Source organism: Pyrenophora tritici-repentis, chromosome 9 (assembly GCF_003171515.1).
Source record: "Pyrenophora tritici-repentis strain M4 chromosome 9, whole genome shotgun sequence".
Lineage (NCBI taxonomy): Eukaryota > Fungi > Ascomycota > Dothideomycetes > Pleosporales > Pleosporaceae > Pyrenophora > Pyrenophora tritici-repentis.
The window spans coordinates 437,727-453,679 of NC_089398.1; the positions used below are offsets into that span (position 1 = coordinate 437,727).

General features: G+C 51.9%; 3 protein-coding genes across 3 annotated transcripts; 2 read left to right on the plus strand and 1 right to left on the minus strand.

Annotated features, from left to right (window-relative positions):
* Nucleotides 1–366: 366 nt before the first annotated feature.
* On the plus strand, nt 367–2,025 carry PtrM4_145340 (uncharacterized protein; the record flags this gene model as incomplete). Its single annotated transcript, XM_001938971.2, has 1 exon — nt 367–2,025. One exon carries the CDS (start codon nt 367–369, stop codon nt 2,023–2,025), a length of 1,659 nt encoding a protein of 552 aa, XP_001939006.2.
* Nucleotides 2,026–4,732: 2,707 nt separating this feature from the next.
* On the minus strand, nt 4,733–7,369 carry PtrM4_145350 (Zn-clus multi-domain protein; the record flags this gene model as incomplete). The annotated part of the gene is made up of 8 exons (XM_066109809.1): nt 4,733–4,988; nt 5,043–5,155; nt 5,214–5,574; nt 5,626–5,753; nt 5,802–6,062; nt 6,122–6,383; nt 7,138–7,267; nt 7,327–7,369. The coding sequence occupies 8 exons, from the start codon at nt 7,367–7,369 to the stop codon at nt 4,733–4,735; spliced, it is 1,554 nt and encodes a 517-aa protein (XP_065959792.1).
* Nucleotides 7,370–13,005: 5,636 nt separating this feature from the next.
* PtrM4_145360 (SPS1, Serine-threonine protein kinase) lies at nt 13,006–15,477 on the plus strand (the record flags this gene model as incomplete). The annotated part of the gene is made up of 2 exons (XM_001938968.2): nt 13,006–13,652; nt 13,707–15,477. The coding sequence occupies 2 exons, from the start codon at nt 13,006–13,008 to the stop codon at nt 15,475–15,477; spliced, it is 2,418 nt and encodes an 805-aa protein (XP_001939003.2).
* Nucleotides 15,478–15,953: the final 476 nt, after the last annotated feature.

Consider the following 15,953-nt stretch of genomic DNA (forward strand, 5'->3'; position numbering starts at 1 on the left):
GCTACTACACAAACGTTGAATCCTCCACCCAATACACCAGTCTCAGTCAAAAGCTTTCCCGACTCCAGGTCAGAACACATTGACTCAATTGTAGCGCTACCGACGAAGAAGTCATGGGAGAATGAACGTCCTAGGAGAGGTTCAATATGGCGGAAACGGACGACTTCGACTTCCAACTCGAATTCCTCCAGCCGGTCCTCCGTGAAGATCGCCAACAGTTTACCCAGAGAAGTCTACGACTGCATTGTTGCGCAACTGGAGCAAATCCACATGGACAATGACCAAGCATGTCCGTCATGTTATCTTCGGGACCTCAACAGCCTTGCCCGGACAAATCGTGTCTGGCACAAGGCTGCAAACACAGCAATGTACACCAAGCCTTTAGTCTTCACCAATAAAGAGCATGGGAAGCTTCCGAAGCTCAATATCAAGGGGACCAGCAGACTCAAGTTGCTACGAAAGACTCTTCGCGACAACTTGGGATTGGGTCGTAGAGTCCGGGAACTGCACCTAGTTGACTTTCAAGCGCTCTATCTAAACGCCAGCATCGAGCGAGAAGAGATTGCAAACTCGGTAGCTTCGTTGGTCATGGCTTGCCCAAGCCTGGAACGTCTCGTCGGTTTCCACGCTCCATTTGCACATGGTTTCGATCGATTATCGTATGCGCTATCGACACGAACGTGCCTCAAGGAGCGAGTGTGGATGTTGACTGATAGAGAGGACGAATTTGGAGAGGACGACGAGTTGACGAGCGGGCATTACATACGCGAATGTGATCCAACAGAACGTTTCCTAGATTTGAACTCAAAACACCGTTTCCTATCTACCCTGATCCTGGATCAGGAACCAGAACCGTCATCGACACCTCTAAACTATCGCGCGGTCGTCGGCACTTTCAAAGGATTCCCGTATCTGCGCCACCTGTCAGTCTCTGGACTTTCAGAGACTTCATTTACTAATTTGGCCTTGAATGCTATACCGGACAACCTGCAGTCTCTTCGGTTAGAGGATCTTCCTGGTGTAACTGAGAAGGGAATCCAGCGCTTTGCTGCTTCACCACAAGCAATCTCGATCCGGAAGCTGACGCTCATGGACATGAACATCACCAACCTGGCAACAATAGCGAGTATCCTATCTCCTCACTTTGCCAGCCTTCAGCGCTTCACGCTTGTCCAGGATGCACCGCCCATGCTTGATGGAGCCAGGACAATGCCCAAGTTCCGCTCGCATTCGCTTCGATACATCCACTGGGAATTGCGCTCCGAGGCCAGTCCGCTACCTGCACTGACTTTGCCTACCTCGGTAGACTCCTCGTGTTCCTTTGCAATTTCAGAACCAATGTGCTGCACCGCCACGTCCATTCTCGCAGACGCCATCAAAAACCGTGCTCTTCCATCACTCCGTCGCATTCGGATACCACACGACCCACAAGGCATCATCCAATCACTTTGCAAACCCCTTGCAACAGCACTACTTCCGTCTGATACTTCCAAGTTTGCAAACGCACTCCGCCCTTCTCCCACAAACCAATATTCGATGCAGCTTGACGAGCCCAACACACCCAATACACCCAGAACAAAACACTTTTCTTACTCCGTCATGTCTACACTCCGAGTAGATTCAAAGTCCAACTCGCCCACTTCACCCGCCTTTTCACCTAATACCACGGAGTTCGCCCTTACCCCGCTTCGATCGCGCCTCGCTGCACAGTCTCGTATACTCATTGCAAGGAAGGAGGCTGCAATGACATTTCGCATCTTCGACCCTGAGGGTAAAAAGAGATTGGACAAGACTGTTGGGGATTATGTTGGCAGCGTGAGCAGCAAGATTTCCTACCATTTAAAGCCCGACGACGGTCTGTCCGAGCAGAGTGAATGGATCACGGGGATTGACGACTTGCTATACGGTGACCGGGTCCAGGATGCGGCCGGTGAACAAGCTCCAGTGCGGATCCGAGGCCCATGTGGACACATTTTCGACGGCGGGATGCGGAGAGGCCGCATAACAGTTAAGAGCCTATTCTAAGGCTCAACTCCTGCCATGCTTAGCGCACTCTTTTTTTTCCTTTGTACCACTGACGAAGTTGACGTTGCGCAGTTGAGCGGACCGATGTATGATACCCCCCCTTTTTGTACTTGATCAAAAGGTTATGCAAACATACCGAGAATCTTTACGATAAGTTATAATTCAAAACACGCATGGGAATGGACTTCCCGGAGAACACGAATTCCAGAATCGCATGTGCTATGGCCCGAATGTCCGTAACGCAGTTGCCTACTAATCTAGGTAAGTGTGAAAAAAGCTCGGTAGAGCTCTCGTCCTATCTCTACACCGACGCACGAAAGCTTGTGCGGAGCCGCTGCGTGATGTGGCATCTCGCGCTAAAGTGGTCTGATGTAGAAGCCAGCTGTGTATCTTATCGCATACGGTGAGCGTAAACAAGCTTGGCCAAGATGTTGATGGTGTGTAAGACAAGGGAAAAGCCAAGAACAGATGAAAATAGACAGCGTGGTGAAGAAACCCCATGAAAACAACTAAAATCCAAACCCACCCCATCTCAGCTACATACAAGCATGCAGGCTATATGGAAAACCACACCTCCCCATGCGAGCCGATATGCGCGAGTTCAGTTCGTAAAAACACGACCTACCTTACCTCAGCCACCCACCACGCGCGTGCAAACTAAAAGTCTTGGACAAGGTATGCCCTTCTCAGCCTGCTTGCTTGCCATGCACAAACGTAGCCGCCAACAGGAAGTATGTATGACACTTTGGGCCGATCAAATAGAAAGGGTCCGGTAGACCTGCCGACGAACTTACGTTGGCTTGAAAGCAAGACCGGCCGGCTACATGCTACCGCAATACGTTTGTGTGGTTGCGGGCGATGACGAAAAAACGGTGTCATCTCCGCGTCTGCGTTGCTGGTGACCGTATGTGTGTGTGCGTGTGTGTGATGTGTCGTGTGGTGTCGTACTCTCCGCTTGGTGTGTAGTAACGTCTGGGTCGTGGACGTACATGACATGCGCGCGGTGTGAGAGTAAGCTAAGCTGGATTGGGGACAAGCTGGAGTACGACTAACTACTGATTTTCTTTGTTCTCTCTAAACTATGTTGCGTGCAATTTTCCTGCATTCCTCACCTGATAAATATTTTTTATAATTTTAAAAAAAACCCCTTGATGACAACACCCACCTTTCCTCTCGGCATTATTTCTAGTCTCCGTGTGAGACACGCGCGCGAGCTTGACCTTCCTTCCTCTCTTCCTTCCTGGTGGCCACATTTTGGCCTCCGGAAGCAGCACCGACAAAAACCTCAAGTTCCATCCAAACGCAACCCACCGCACCGACGACGCGGACATTTCCCCCGCGACCCTCTCTCCTTCGTTCCCCACCCTCCCCGCGGAGCCGCTCATGCCTACCTAATCCTAGAACCCACGCAGCGCCCCCCCCCAGCACCAGCCCCAAAAGCCAAAGTGATTTTATGCCCGAAACTAAAACAAAGTAGGTAAAAAGTATGGCCTCAAGTCGGGAATACGAGAGCACTACTGTGATCGGAACCGGGCGATTAATGGTACCACCGTCGCTGCTTCCGCGGAGGGAAAACGAGGGTTTTTTTGACACACAAAGGCCGTCGTCGCTTCCATCAAACTATGTAGCTCTGACTCTTTCTTTCTCTTTCTTTCTCTTTCTTTCTTTCTTTCTTTCTTGCTTGCTTGCTGGTACCTTTACTCTGACACACGGGAATGTACCCGCCATGTTTCTTTGCAAGAAGATAGATGCTCTAGAAGCGTCTAAACGAAACAGTCTCCATTGCAAAACACAGAGTGGGTCTGCGATGGTTTTGCTCACACGCCGTGGGTGGCGTCGCTGCATTTTGTTTCTCTCTCCCACGATGCCGACGACAACGACAACGATGTGGCCATCACGGTTTCTCCATCACGCATGGCTTTGGAATTTCCGCTTCGGGCATGGTGTATAGCGGCACCTTCCACGGAACTTCGGCAGCCTCGTCGACAAAGTACCGAAACCCCCCCCCCCCCCCAATCAAGCAACACCATTTTTGGATAAATGTCTCCACCGCCCACGCTCCCGAGGGCTAGAATGCGCCGCAGCCGCAGCCTTTTGTTCCTAGAATGCAAATGTTTTTTCTTCTGGACCGGAAAGGGCCCTCCAAAGTTCAAGAAGTAGCCAGACTCGTCCATTTTGTCCCACCGATCGCCGTTCTCCCGGTCTGGCGCTTGGCATCACAGTCCACCTAACCCCCCAAAGTGGATACAGTAGACGTCCTCGGAACGGATGTGGAGTTTGGCGCTAGGTTGGATTCCGCGGAGTCGAGTCACCTGGTATATTTGATGGCCTGATGCTGTTTTGGATGAAAAAAAACTGCCAGCGACTTTGCTTTCAGCGCACGTTGCACGGACTACAAAGGTCTGTTTGCCAGGTATGTTCTGTATTTGCAAGTTCATATCATTATTTTTCTCTGCTACCCTCCAGAGACTACTACTACTACTACCACCATTCGGACAACGCCTTGAAAAATGCAAATATGACGATCTTTACGGCCAATGGTTTTTTTTCTGGTCATGTACAACGCCGGCAGACACTCGATAATAATATACACCCAAAAGCTGGGAAAGACATAAAAGTCTGGAAGAGGTCGTCTCAGCAAAACGACCCCATTTCGAGTCCAAAAACGCCAGGAATGCAACTCCAATGGTTTAATAGTCTAACAACTTCAGATTCCCATCGTCTTTAGCGGAATATGCCCCTCGAGCTGTGGCATTATCTCAAGTATCTTCGGGTCGATGGTCCAGTTGTTTAGGTCGGCAACAGTACTCTCGTACAGAGGCGTCATCCGGCTGTATCCCGTCTCAATGTCCCAGTAGTGGCACGCGTCATCCGCATATGGCCATGTGATACCGATCAGACCGACGAGGTGGATGACGTTGTATTCTTGACGGTGCTGGTAGAGCAGCTGGCGCACTTGAGGCCTGTCAAGGTATTAGCAAGAGTACGCGACCAGGAAAATAAGCTGGAGAACATACCAGGGAACCAGATCAACCAACATATCGTACGGCGACGCTTCCTGCTTTCCAACCTGCGGCCTCAACCAATCCGGAGTGTTGTTTATCGTCTGTTGACTAGGCCATATAAGATACTGGAGACATGTTAGCCAAAACTCGACCCAAGGACACAAATTCGAGCGCAACACTTACCCGCATTACTTTGGTGAGCAGCCATGTGGATGCAAGTCTAACGGGCATAGATGCAGTTGGAAGCAACCGGTTTACTGTCCGAGCGCACCAAGTCGAAACAGGTTGCGCATCCTGCGGATCCAGGAAACACAGCAACACCGTGTCGACGTCAATCTCCGATCTTCCGAATATCTGCTCCTCGTTCCATCCGCTCGCGATCAGATCCCGTTTCGTTCTCTGGTAAAATGCGCAGTCGAACCCAAATTTGTTGAGCGCGTTGGTCGATGCTTCCACGGTGTGTGGGGCCGGGTTCGTGGGTATGGCACCTTCAACAACAGCGTTGTCATGCGAATAGGCTAGCGAGGAATGGCTGTGTTCTCGACTGGGGGTCTGTCAGTTATCTGATCGTCCGATCGATGCGGGACGAAAGTACCTCTCTTGTCGCGAAGACTCGCCATACGATGATGTCCCCATGTGGTGAGAGGCGCCCACGAAAGGCTCGCTGCTCGGCGTGCCAAAGGAATCGCCATCTGGAAGTGCTGGTGTTGGCCCCAAGGACTCCTGATTTCCTGTCAAACGCGTCCCACCGGAAGCCGGGACACCGCTTACCGAAAGAGCCTTTTTAATATCCTCGGCGGAATGGTGTGCGAAACCGTTTCTCTCGAGCTCGGATGCCCAGCTCGCTGCCGACACTCTATCCGGAGCCATGGCCAGCAACGACACAATGGATTTCATATCCTCCAACTCCTTGGCAAGCCGCCGCACATGGGCCCGCAGTTGGGTCGTCGTCTTGCCATCTTCGGCCACGTCGTAGACACATGTGAGGTTCTTTGATTGGCAAGTGTTGCATTTTGGCCTCACGCCGTCACACTGTGTCATGTGTCAGCTGTGCCCCACTACGGCGTTTCCTAATCCACATCATCACGAACCTTTGACTTTCGTTTCCTGCAGCTCTCACATGCTATGGATGTGATTTTGCCGCGAGGGGTTCGGAGTGCGTAGGTGCCGGCAATGGGAGAATGATGCTGTCCCCGAGCGTTTGCTAGGGCGCCCCCTAGACCCTGCTTGGGTGCCAGCGGGGCTTTGTGATTTGCAGCGGCGGACGCTGCCTGTGGGCGAATCACAAGGTTGGTTCGGTTGGTATCAAGGTGGAGAGATCCTTGGCCTTCATCCCATTCGGAGGGCTCCTGGCTGATACAAAATGTCAGCAATCAAAATTCCTAATCGTCATTGTCATCGGCGTCTTGTTTCCGAACTATGATTTCGGTAGACCGGGCGGTCCCGGTCGTTTTGTGCGTCGTCGCGCTGATGCGTCTAGATTGCGCATCTTATCCGGTTGAGGTCTTCGTTCAATAATGCGCGCCGTTGATGATGGTGCTCAGGACCCCGCGCAAGCTGCCCAAAGATTCTCGCGTCCCGAAACTGGAGCCGACACGGCAGAAGGAACCTTGGAAATGTGCAAATGGACGTGTCATGATTGTGACCCAACGGATCCACAAGCTGGATCAAATTACCGCAATGGTAAGCCATGTAACGGACTCGTTTTTTCGTGTGTCTCAAGTGAGCATCCAGAGACACCCAGCGCGGAGAAGCACGTAAGATGGGCTGCAGATCTTGGCCGAAAGTGGAGGTGGATCAGTTGAACGATTGCTCACGATTTCCGTATATCCCTTGGCGTCTCTGGATCGTACCAGTACCTAGAAACGTTTCGCTTCGCTGCGACCGACGGATTTGTGTTTGAGCCAGACGCAAGGCGTAGTGAAGTTGTTGTTTGTAGTATTGTGAGGTCCTCGTGGGCAGCTGGAGGCTGTTTGGTTGAATGACTAACGGGTCCGTCGAGGGGCAGCCAGTTGGGTTCCGGGACGGCAGGAAGGTCCTGTTGTGCTGCCACGTAGATGGCCGGGGCGGGTGGGGAGAAAGGTGTAGTAGGAATGGCCATACTCACATCTGTATTCCTGACGCCTGTACCACAGCTTCCGAAGCACGACGCATCAAGCGTGGGTTTGAGCTATTTGGTGGGAGACCTTCTAGGGCGTCTGGAAGACTGCCACCACTGCCATACCAGTAGTTTAATCCTGTGGTGAAAGTGTTAGCGGCAGCGGAGGTTGAGTGTTGTGTATTACAGCCGACGTACCCGGAGAAGAATTCGATGATTGTGCAGGCATGAATGCGAGCATATCTCAGAGCGGAGCTTTCAACGAAAGGAGCTATGTCGGTGTAAGGAAGTAAGAGTAATGATGATTTGCCGTGGTAGGTATAAAAAAAAGGGAAAGAGTTTCTGGTCCCGCAAAAAAAATCACATGGAAGATGCGCAATACATGTCGGGGATTAAGTTTGTATATCCCTTTTTCTCCTCGACTAGAGCATTAAGAGAGAGAGTCGAGAATTAGAGCCTGAGGTTCATTAGTGCCCGAAGGGGAACCTCCTAGTGCTTGTGTCGGAAAATCTGCTGACAAGGCAACGCATAGAGCTGGAACGAAGCTTCAAAAGCGTCGCCCATCTAAACACCAGGCTTGCGGATGCAGCTGGACCTAGTGTTTTAGCGCACCACACAGCCAACGTACCGCGGGGAAATCGGGTTAGCGGACGGCACTGTTGGACTAGGCTAGAACGGCCGCTTTTCTAGCAAGACCACTGCTTGCCAAAAGCAAACGAAGCCGACCGCGGGGTTTTTTCCTGGCTGCAAAGACGTGGTAAAAAGTGGCATGTCATTCATCTTGGCCGCTTATGGCTATTACATACAACTTAACACCCAAGGGAAGAAGTTTTTTCCACATGGCACCCATATTACAACATCCGATGACCGGCATTTTGCTATTGCAAAAGAGCGCTGGGTTGAATTCTCGGACCCTCCCTTTTCGTCGAGTGTAAACATAGGTACGGTTAGGTTGTGCATGGCAAGGCCTGTCGATCGTCACTTTGCATTACCCACTGGCGCAGTGACGTGCGGCAGATCCTCTGGGCTCGCCTTGCAACCAAAGTTCGAGGCCTTTGCCAGTGCCGGAAACTGCTGGGCTTAGCCATAACCCGCCTTTGCTCCCTTTCCCAGTCTAACACACAACTGGTCCCGCCTTGGTGTGGGCTGTTCTTAGGTACAGCCTGCAAAACGAGCCTAGCAAGAAGGGTGGATTCGTTAACTGATCGGAGCTGGGGGACGGTAATATCGGAGTCGGTCCGATAGGCGTGCGGAGGGTTGGCTGCTTTGAAGCGTTGCGTTGCGATGCCCTTGCCCGCTTTGCTGAGCTTCTCCAAGGCGGCTTCCGCAACTCTTCATCCCCATTCCCAGGGTATGCCCTGGGGCAAAACAGACCGACGTAAACCGTTCAGCAAGAAAGATGAAAGGGCCAGCCATGGGTGCGGTAGCTGGGGTATGACGTCGATATTGAGTTTTGCTAGTGTTCAAGTTTTTTCTCTGGGAGGGGGGCACGACGAACGTACAGCTCGCGCTCACAATGTGGTGCTCGTGCTCGGATGCTATAGAACCGACATACAGTAGCTTCTCCCAACCAGGGTTCCCATCAGCTAGACCTTCTGGGCACTGCTCAGGAACATGCTCTCCCGCATGCGCATTAGGGTAAGAAAGCGCCGCCACCAAAAGCGCTGGCGCGCCACTGCCTTTCTCATGCCGCCAGAAGCCAGATCGGTTTGCGGCTTTGCTTTGTTTCTTACCCACGATTGCGCCAGCGGGTCTTGGCAATCTGCTTTCCATGCAGTAATCAGTAGTTGCTAACTTGCCTGTTGCTTCTTCGGCCGAACTATACCTTGGCGGCGAGGGGAGGAGATGCAATGCAAGACAAGAAAACGGCGCCGGAGATCCTTTCCCTCTCACGTGTTGCCAAATGGTTTGGCCTTGTCAGGCCGTCGTTCGTATCGGTATCTAGATAAGTCTACATGCCACTACGTTCGTACGGTGACCCTGCTGGCAAGACCCGGCGTCAATGCTTTGGCCAAACCACCAGTACCTTAGACCTTGTCTGCTCGGTCAATCTCTGACAAAATCCACCGCCGCCGCCTGCCTCGAACAAACCCATGATTATCCGAAGGGGAAGGGAGCAACCATGCGCTTTCAATCAGGTATTTCCAACAAACTAAACTATTGAAGCGAGCGAAAGACTGCCCTGCACTGGCACTTGGGGAGGCTGGCGGGAGCTTAGCCAAAACAGGCATGTCGACCCCTCTCCACCGGAAGTGTGTTTTATGGGAACTTTGTCATTGGACAGGACTTGCTGCACCACAGTAGACCGATGGGCGTTGTAGAGTACTGGTTGTATGTATCATAAAGTATGTGTAGGGAGGGGGAAGAGCAGGAACCCCTCGACTTGAGAATGATGTAATATTGTTTACGGTTTTCTTCCTTGGATCATCGTGGTATCATTCGGCTGACTGGTCTGCACTGGCTGACTGAACCGGTGCACCTTCGTATGATGAGGATGACCTAATGGTGCATTGAACTCAACTCGCCGACCTTTTGGCCGTAGGTATGGAAACGTGATCACGGCCTCCACACCAATACGACAAGCCAATACAGCCCAAAAAACGGTTGCTAAACAGACGCAATAGCAATAGGGCTACTTTGTTCTAGAATTTCTACGTTTCACCTCGTCGTCGTTGGTGTTGCTTTTGCTTTTTCCTTCAAGCTGGTGTTGGTGTTCGCCGACCTGACCTGAAGCTGGGTCTGGCTTACTGCTCGCTACACATGTCGCTACCCTGTTTTTTTTGTATGCCTGGGCAGAGCAAGAGGCGGATTGGGCTGAGTCATGCGTACAAAAGAAAAAGCGGGGCCGTTGAGGTGGGCTTGCTATCCTGTTTACCTACACCTAGGTATCTTCACACAAGACAGCGAATGCATCTCGTGAACTTCGCGGTGATGCATGACTCTGGGTCTGCACAAGCGGGCACGCAGGGCGTGTGTGTGGAGGGTGAGCTTGCGGCTCCTAGGGGATGTGCTGCGCTAGCTTTCGCGCGCTTGTTGTCGACTACAGCTAGGTATCGTGTTGTCTCAGACTATGAGAGCGGGAGCGTTTTGCGGTGGTTTTTGCCAAATGCAGACGGACTTGTTGTTGCAAGTTTAGCAGAAAGCGCCATGCAAGAACTGTCAAGGCATTTGCTCAAAGGGCTAAGCTTGATTCCCGTGCACTTTAGTACGGAGAGTCAGTGTTTCTGCTTGGATCCAAGATCGTAGGTTGGCGGCAGTATTATGACTATACACGGTACTTCATAGTATCAGAAACGACTAAGGATGTTCATCTTGGCATATACCGTAGGGCGGAAATGTCCCTGCGACGGGACCTTGGCTTCAATGCTGATTGAGGGGGTGTGATGGTTAACGGTATGTTCCATCATTCGCCGCCTTTGACCGATCCCAAATGACGTCGTCGCCTTCTCCTTCTCCTACACCCAGCCCTGGAAAAACACTTACGTAGACAATTGGTTAAATTGGAAAAAGATGGTCTAGTTCCATCTACTGTACACGTGCGCCAGGGTGTAAGTGGGAAAAGAAGGAGTGCTAAGGTCTGGCGTTTAAGTGATGAACGCGCGGAGGATATGGATCGTGGTCTGGACCTGGGCCTTGTCTCTCTGTGTATCTCTGCTCATTTCCTCTTGAGAAAAGTCCCCGGCTACTCGCTTGTAATCTCCATCGTGTGACCCAATAGTTTGGCGCAGATGCATATACCAGGGTGTTCCATGGCTCCAACCGTTTCGTCATTGTTTTCAGCTTGTCAGCAAGCGTGGACGCATCTCCGGTGTATTCAGTTGGGCGGTGAAGAGCCATAGGCAAGCTTCAACAGTCAGGGTTCATCAGACCCCGAAGATCTTCGGTGACAGGCGTAAGGGGAGCTACTATGGGAGTCTCCGGAGGACGGATGGTGTGGCTGACCCCCCTCCCCCCTCCGCTACGGGAGTGCGTCATTTGTTACTTTACTTGTCCTTCAAAAAAAAATCATGCTCATGCGGGCTTATGGCACGCGGGTATATTAACTTGCCGCAGATCATACCATGCATGTTCCAGTCCCGCATAAGCAACGGGTGATGCGCCTGCACCATGGACATGTTGTTCTCCCATGCAACACACCCATACACACGATCTCGATGGGAGATGAGACTAGGGTCGTTACATACACCGGATGCTCAAGAGGTCTGACTCTCGAGGTAGATCCGCGTTTCGATAGACGGCGAGGTTTCGCTGTGCTACTACTACTATGCGCTTCAGAACCCGCCTTGGCAATCATCAAGTTGATGGACTGAAGCATTTCACCGCGTAGGGGAGAGCACCTCCGGCGTGCCCAGCTCCGCATATCGCCATCCATGTGGGCTGTGTAAGTAGCATGGTTGTGGGCTGTCTGTCAAGCGATTATACGGCCACCCGTCCGTCTCGGCAGCTGATCCCCTTATATCCGCCTCTTCCAAGCTTATCCTTGGATGCAAAAGGTGATCGTGGTCGATATATTTCCGCGGGTGTGGCTAGATGACTGTGCCGTGTTGTTTAGGACGGCTGTGCCGCCGCCACCTTTGCCCAACGTCGCCTCCGTTCTTTGCCAAAGCACTACCGTGCATGCTACTGTTACATGGAACGGCTCGCGAATCTTAATTGCGGATGATCATCCGATCATTGTAGAGCTAAGAGGGCGGAGAAAAGCGCAAACTAAGCCTGTCTTTCATTTGCCCCCCGTTAGTGGGTGAGCGGGTTAAGAACCGAAAGAGGCGCTTTCTTATGAAGTTGAAGTCTGACATTTCCGGCGTAATATTATTTCCAGGGACGCAGCGGTTCCGCTTCCTCGACATGTTGTGTTACGTTGCTGCAGTCTCTCTTACCCAGGGTCTGGAGAGTTTGTCGCGCGCCTCTTTTAGAGTCATGATTTGTCGGTGTACGTGCAGAACTTGAATCATAAGATGATCACACCGCTACCAACACTTCCTTCCTCCACATGGTACTCGAGTCATCGCCAGTATGTCACGTCGTATTTCTGAGTTTCTAACGAGTATCCACAGGTAGCCTGATTGGTGCTATCGTGGACCGACTTTGAATGGGGCATTCCAGCCGAGGTAATCGAGTTGGTATTGTATACTTCTCTTTACGGGATTCTTTCATGAAAGCCAGCGCCTTCGGCCGACATGTCATGATTCAACCTGTGACATGGATTGGAGTTAGTTGGTTATAGAGGGTGCCGAAGCGATAACGGCAGGGGGCGGTCAGCTTGATCAGTATTCACCACCATGACTTATAACCGACGTCGGTGATCCCGTTGCGACAGGTTCGTTGATTTGATAAGAGATCGTCATATCGAGAGCGTTGTGCGACGTGGCTTTCATCAGATAGAAAAAGCAAGCATGGGAAAAAAAAAGCAAAGAGATTTTTTAACCACAGTGCCGGGAGATGCGCAGTATGACATGGCGAAAGTCGCTTTCTGAACCTGCTTCGCATGTAGTTGAAATGGCCAGACGTACAAACACGTGGGAAAGAAGTTGGCAAGGCTGACATAAATCACGTGATGTGCTTTCGTAATCTCAAGCTCTGACTTCATTTGCACTTGCACTTTCCCCGCTGTATCGCGAACCGGTCGCGACACCACGACACCCTACAGCCGAATTCCCCATTCACCGACGCGTCACTTCCTCCTCCCTCCAGCGGTGCAATTGCACCCGTCTCTTCTTCACACAGTCAGTGATAGAGACACTTGATTAGCGCATCAATAAGAAGCAGGCTGACGCCTAGAAACTTTCCTCTGAAGACAGCCACAGCGACAGCATCCGAAACAGCGTGGAAGGAAAGAAGATTGACATGTCGCAATCAAGCTCCGCTTCGGCGGGTGACATGCTGCAAACCCGACATAAGGCAAACATCGCCAAATCGCACAACGAAACTGCCATTAACGGCGCAAACAGGTCCTATGGACTGGATGGTGCCCGTGATGACTACCGCCCATTGAGCCGCTCTCCTTCGCCATACCGCCGCAAGCGCACACCTTCAAGGTCTCCATCGCCATACCGCCGAAACCGCAACGCTGACCGTTCGCCTTCGCCCTACCGACGACCCCGAGCAGAGCCTGCTGGAAGTAGTTCAAGGGGCTATAAGCGCAAGGCGTCCCCGCCGCGCGGTCACCCCGACAAGCGCTATCATGCTGATCGTGGTAGATACGGTGATTCATGTAGGGGTGCTGGACCTTCGGGCCCGCCTCCAGGAGGTTTTGTAAAGGAGAGCAACGAGGTCACTGACCGATCACGTGCAAAGCCCATTTCGTACGCTGAGGTGGAGAACCCGAACCCGGTGCCTGACTTTAGGAACGCTCAGCCTACAGAAAACCGGCGCCAGAACCAGCGCTACGGTCAACAGCAGCAGTACGAGAAGAATGACAAGAATCAGAAGTCACTCCGGCCGTTTGAGAAGCAGCAGCAAAAGGCAACCCCCAATGGCACAAAAGCACCCGTACCACAGCCGAAAGCGAGCGAGGATGTTGAGATGTTAGTAAACAAGCCGCCTATCAGCCCCTCTATGAACACTAACATTGGTAACAGGAAATCCGTCGAGGATACCATTGATTACACCCTAGCCCCTGTCGAAGAAAAGGTGCCTACCGAAGAATCGCGTGAGGAGAAGCGTCGTCGCTGGGCCGCTATACGTGCAGCTGCTGAACAGAAGCCCAAGGAGAACCTGCTCCAACAGGCTGTCCTCACTAATGCCTCAGAAGCGAACACCTCTAACGTTGCATCACCAGCACCTTTTGCAGACAGTCCCATCTCGCCATTCGCCTCGCCTCGCAATGGCGACATTGATTCCGTGCCCGCATCTCCAGATGTCATGGTCATTGACAAGCAAGGTGGATACAGTGCGGGCACCAGTCCTGCTGCAGCAAGCCCATCGGCGGCCGACTACGATCCATTGCAGGATATGCTAGACGACCGCGATCGCGCAGCCAAGAAGAATCAGAAGCCTGAGCTGTCATCAGCTGCGTACAACGAGACCGACCCGAAAGCACTCTCCACTCTACCGGCCGAGAAGGTGGCACCTGTCAAGAAGCAGAAAAAGGAGTTTGACATGTTCGCCTCAGATGATGAGGAAGAGGAGGAAGACGTCGAGGCTGAGACCAGTGTCGCCGCGAAAGGAACTGTGCTCGATGAGAAGCTGCTGGACAATTGGGACGACCCCGAGGGCTACTACAAGCTTATTAGCAATGAGCTGGTAGATTGTGGTCGGTACCGTATGATCAAAGGCCTTGGCCGTGGTGTCTTTGCCAACGTCGCACAAGCCGAAGAGATCAACGGGGATGCCAATCCGAGGATCGTTGCTATCAAGATGATTCGCCGTAACGACCTAATGAGGAGGGCTAGTCAAAAGGAAATGGACTTCTTGCGCAAGGTCAACGAGGCAGACCCGCAGGACAAGCGCCACATTATCCGTCTGTTAGGCTCATTCGACCACAAGGGCCATCTGTGTATTGTGTTCGAGCACATGTCAAAGAATTTGCGAGACCTGCTCAAAGAGGAAACTAATGGCCACGGTCTTACGCTTTCTGCCGTTCGCATCTATGCCCGCCAGATGTTTCTCGGTCTCCAGCATCTACAAGATTGCCAAGTCATTCATCTCGACTTGAAGCCTGACAACGTTCTAGTCTCGGCTGATAAGAAGACGATTAAGCTTGCTGATTTCGGTACCGCCGTCGACAAGCGAGATATCATTGAACGCACCGAGTATCTCGTCAGTCGCTTCTACCGCGCGCCTGAGATTATCCTTGGTATGGAAGTCGGCTACCCTGTTGACATGTGGGCTGTTGGCTGCACTGTCTACGAGCTTTGGACCGGCAAAATTCTCTTCACCGGTCGTTCCAACAACCAGATGATCAAGTCTTTCATGGACTGCTTGGGATGGCCCAGCGAGAAGTTGCTGAAGAAGGGTCTCGTCAACAACATTCTTGACAACTTCGAACTTGGTCCGCCACTCAAGTTCATCAGCCGTGAGATCGACCAGTTCAACAAGCTCTCTGTTCGTAAGATTGAACAGCAGAAGAAGATCAATCGCGACATGAAGACACGTGTTCATGAAGCTGCCCGAAACATCTCCAACGGAGGACCTACTGTCGGTGAATTGAACGATCTAGCCGATCTATTGAGTGCAAGCCTGCACATGAACGTCGAGAAGCGCATCTCACCCAAGGAAGCTCTCGCCCACAAGTTCTTTGCCGCCAAGAGCACTGCGCCAAAGGCCTCGACTTTCAAATCTGCCATCGTCAAGCCACCTATGATGAAGCGCGGTACGCCAGCCGGTACATCAGGTCCTTTTCGTCGGTAAGTTAAGCAATGTGGATTTCAGCGCTGCTCGTGTTTTTTTGATTTTAGCGTCTGCTTGCTTTCACATGAGGTTACGGGGATATATTGTGAGGTTACGGGGACATGGCATTGGATTGGGTCAGCGGGTGCATGGTTATGGTGTTCGGAGTATGGACAATTAACAACAGGGGCTTTCAGTTAAGAGGCCGACGAGTTCGACGACGGGAACTGTTTCACCAAGAGCCAGTCGCATAGCGCGTACTCTTGCTGTATGGTTTTCGGTCATCGGATCAGTCGCATGGCTTTACTCATTCCAAGTTCTCGACTATACATCGACTCGGGAATATGGCAACATGTCCCAACGGGGTAACGGGTTTGGGATGGGCTGACGTGTATATGTGCATACTGCAATGGGTGGCAGATTATAATTTTGGAGGGGTGCTTTTATGGATGGCTGATGTGGCCGGTCTATGCGGCATCTCGATTCGACGGAAACAC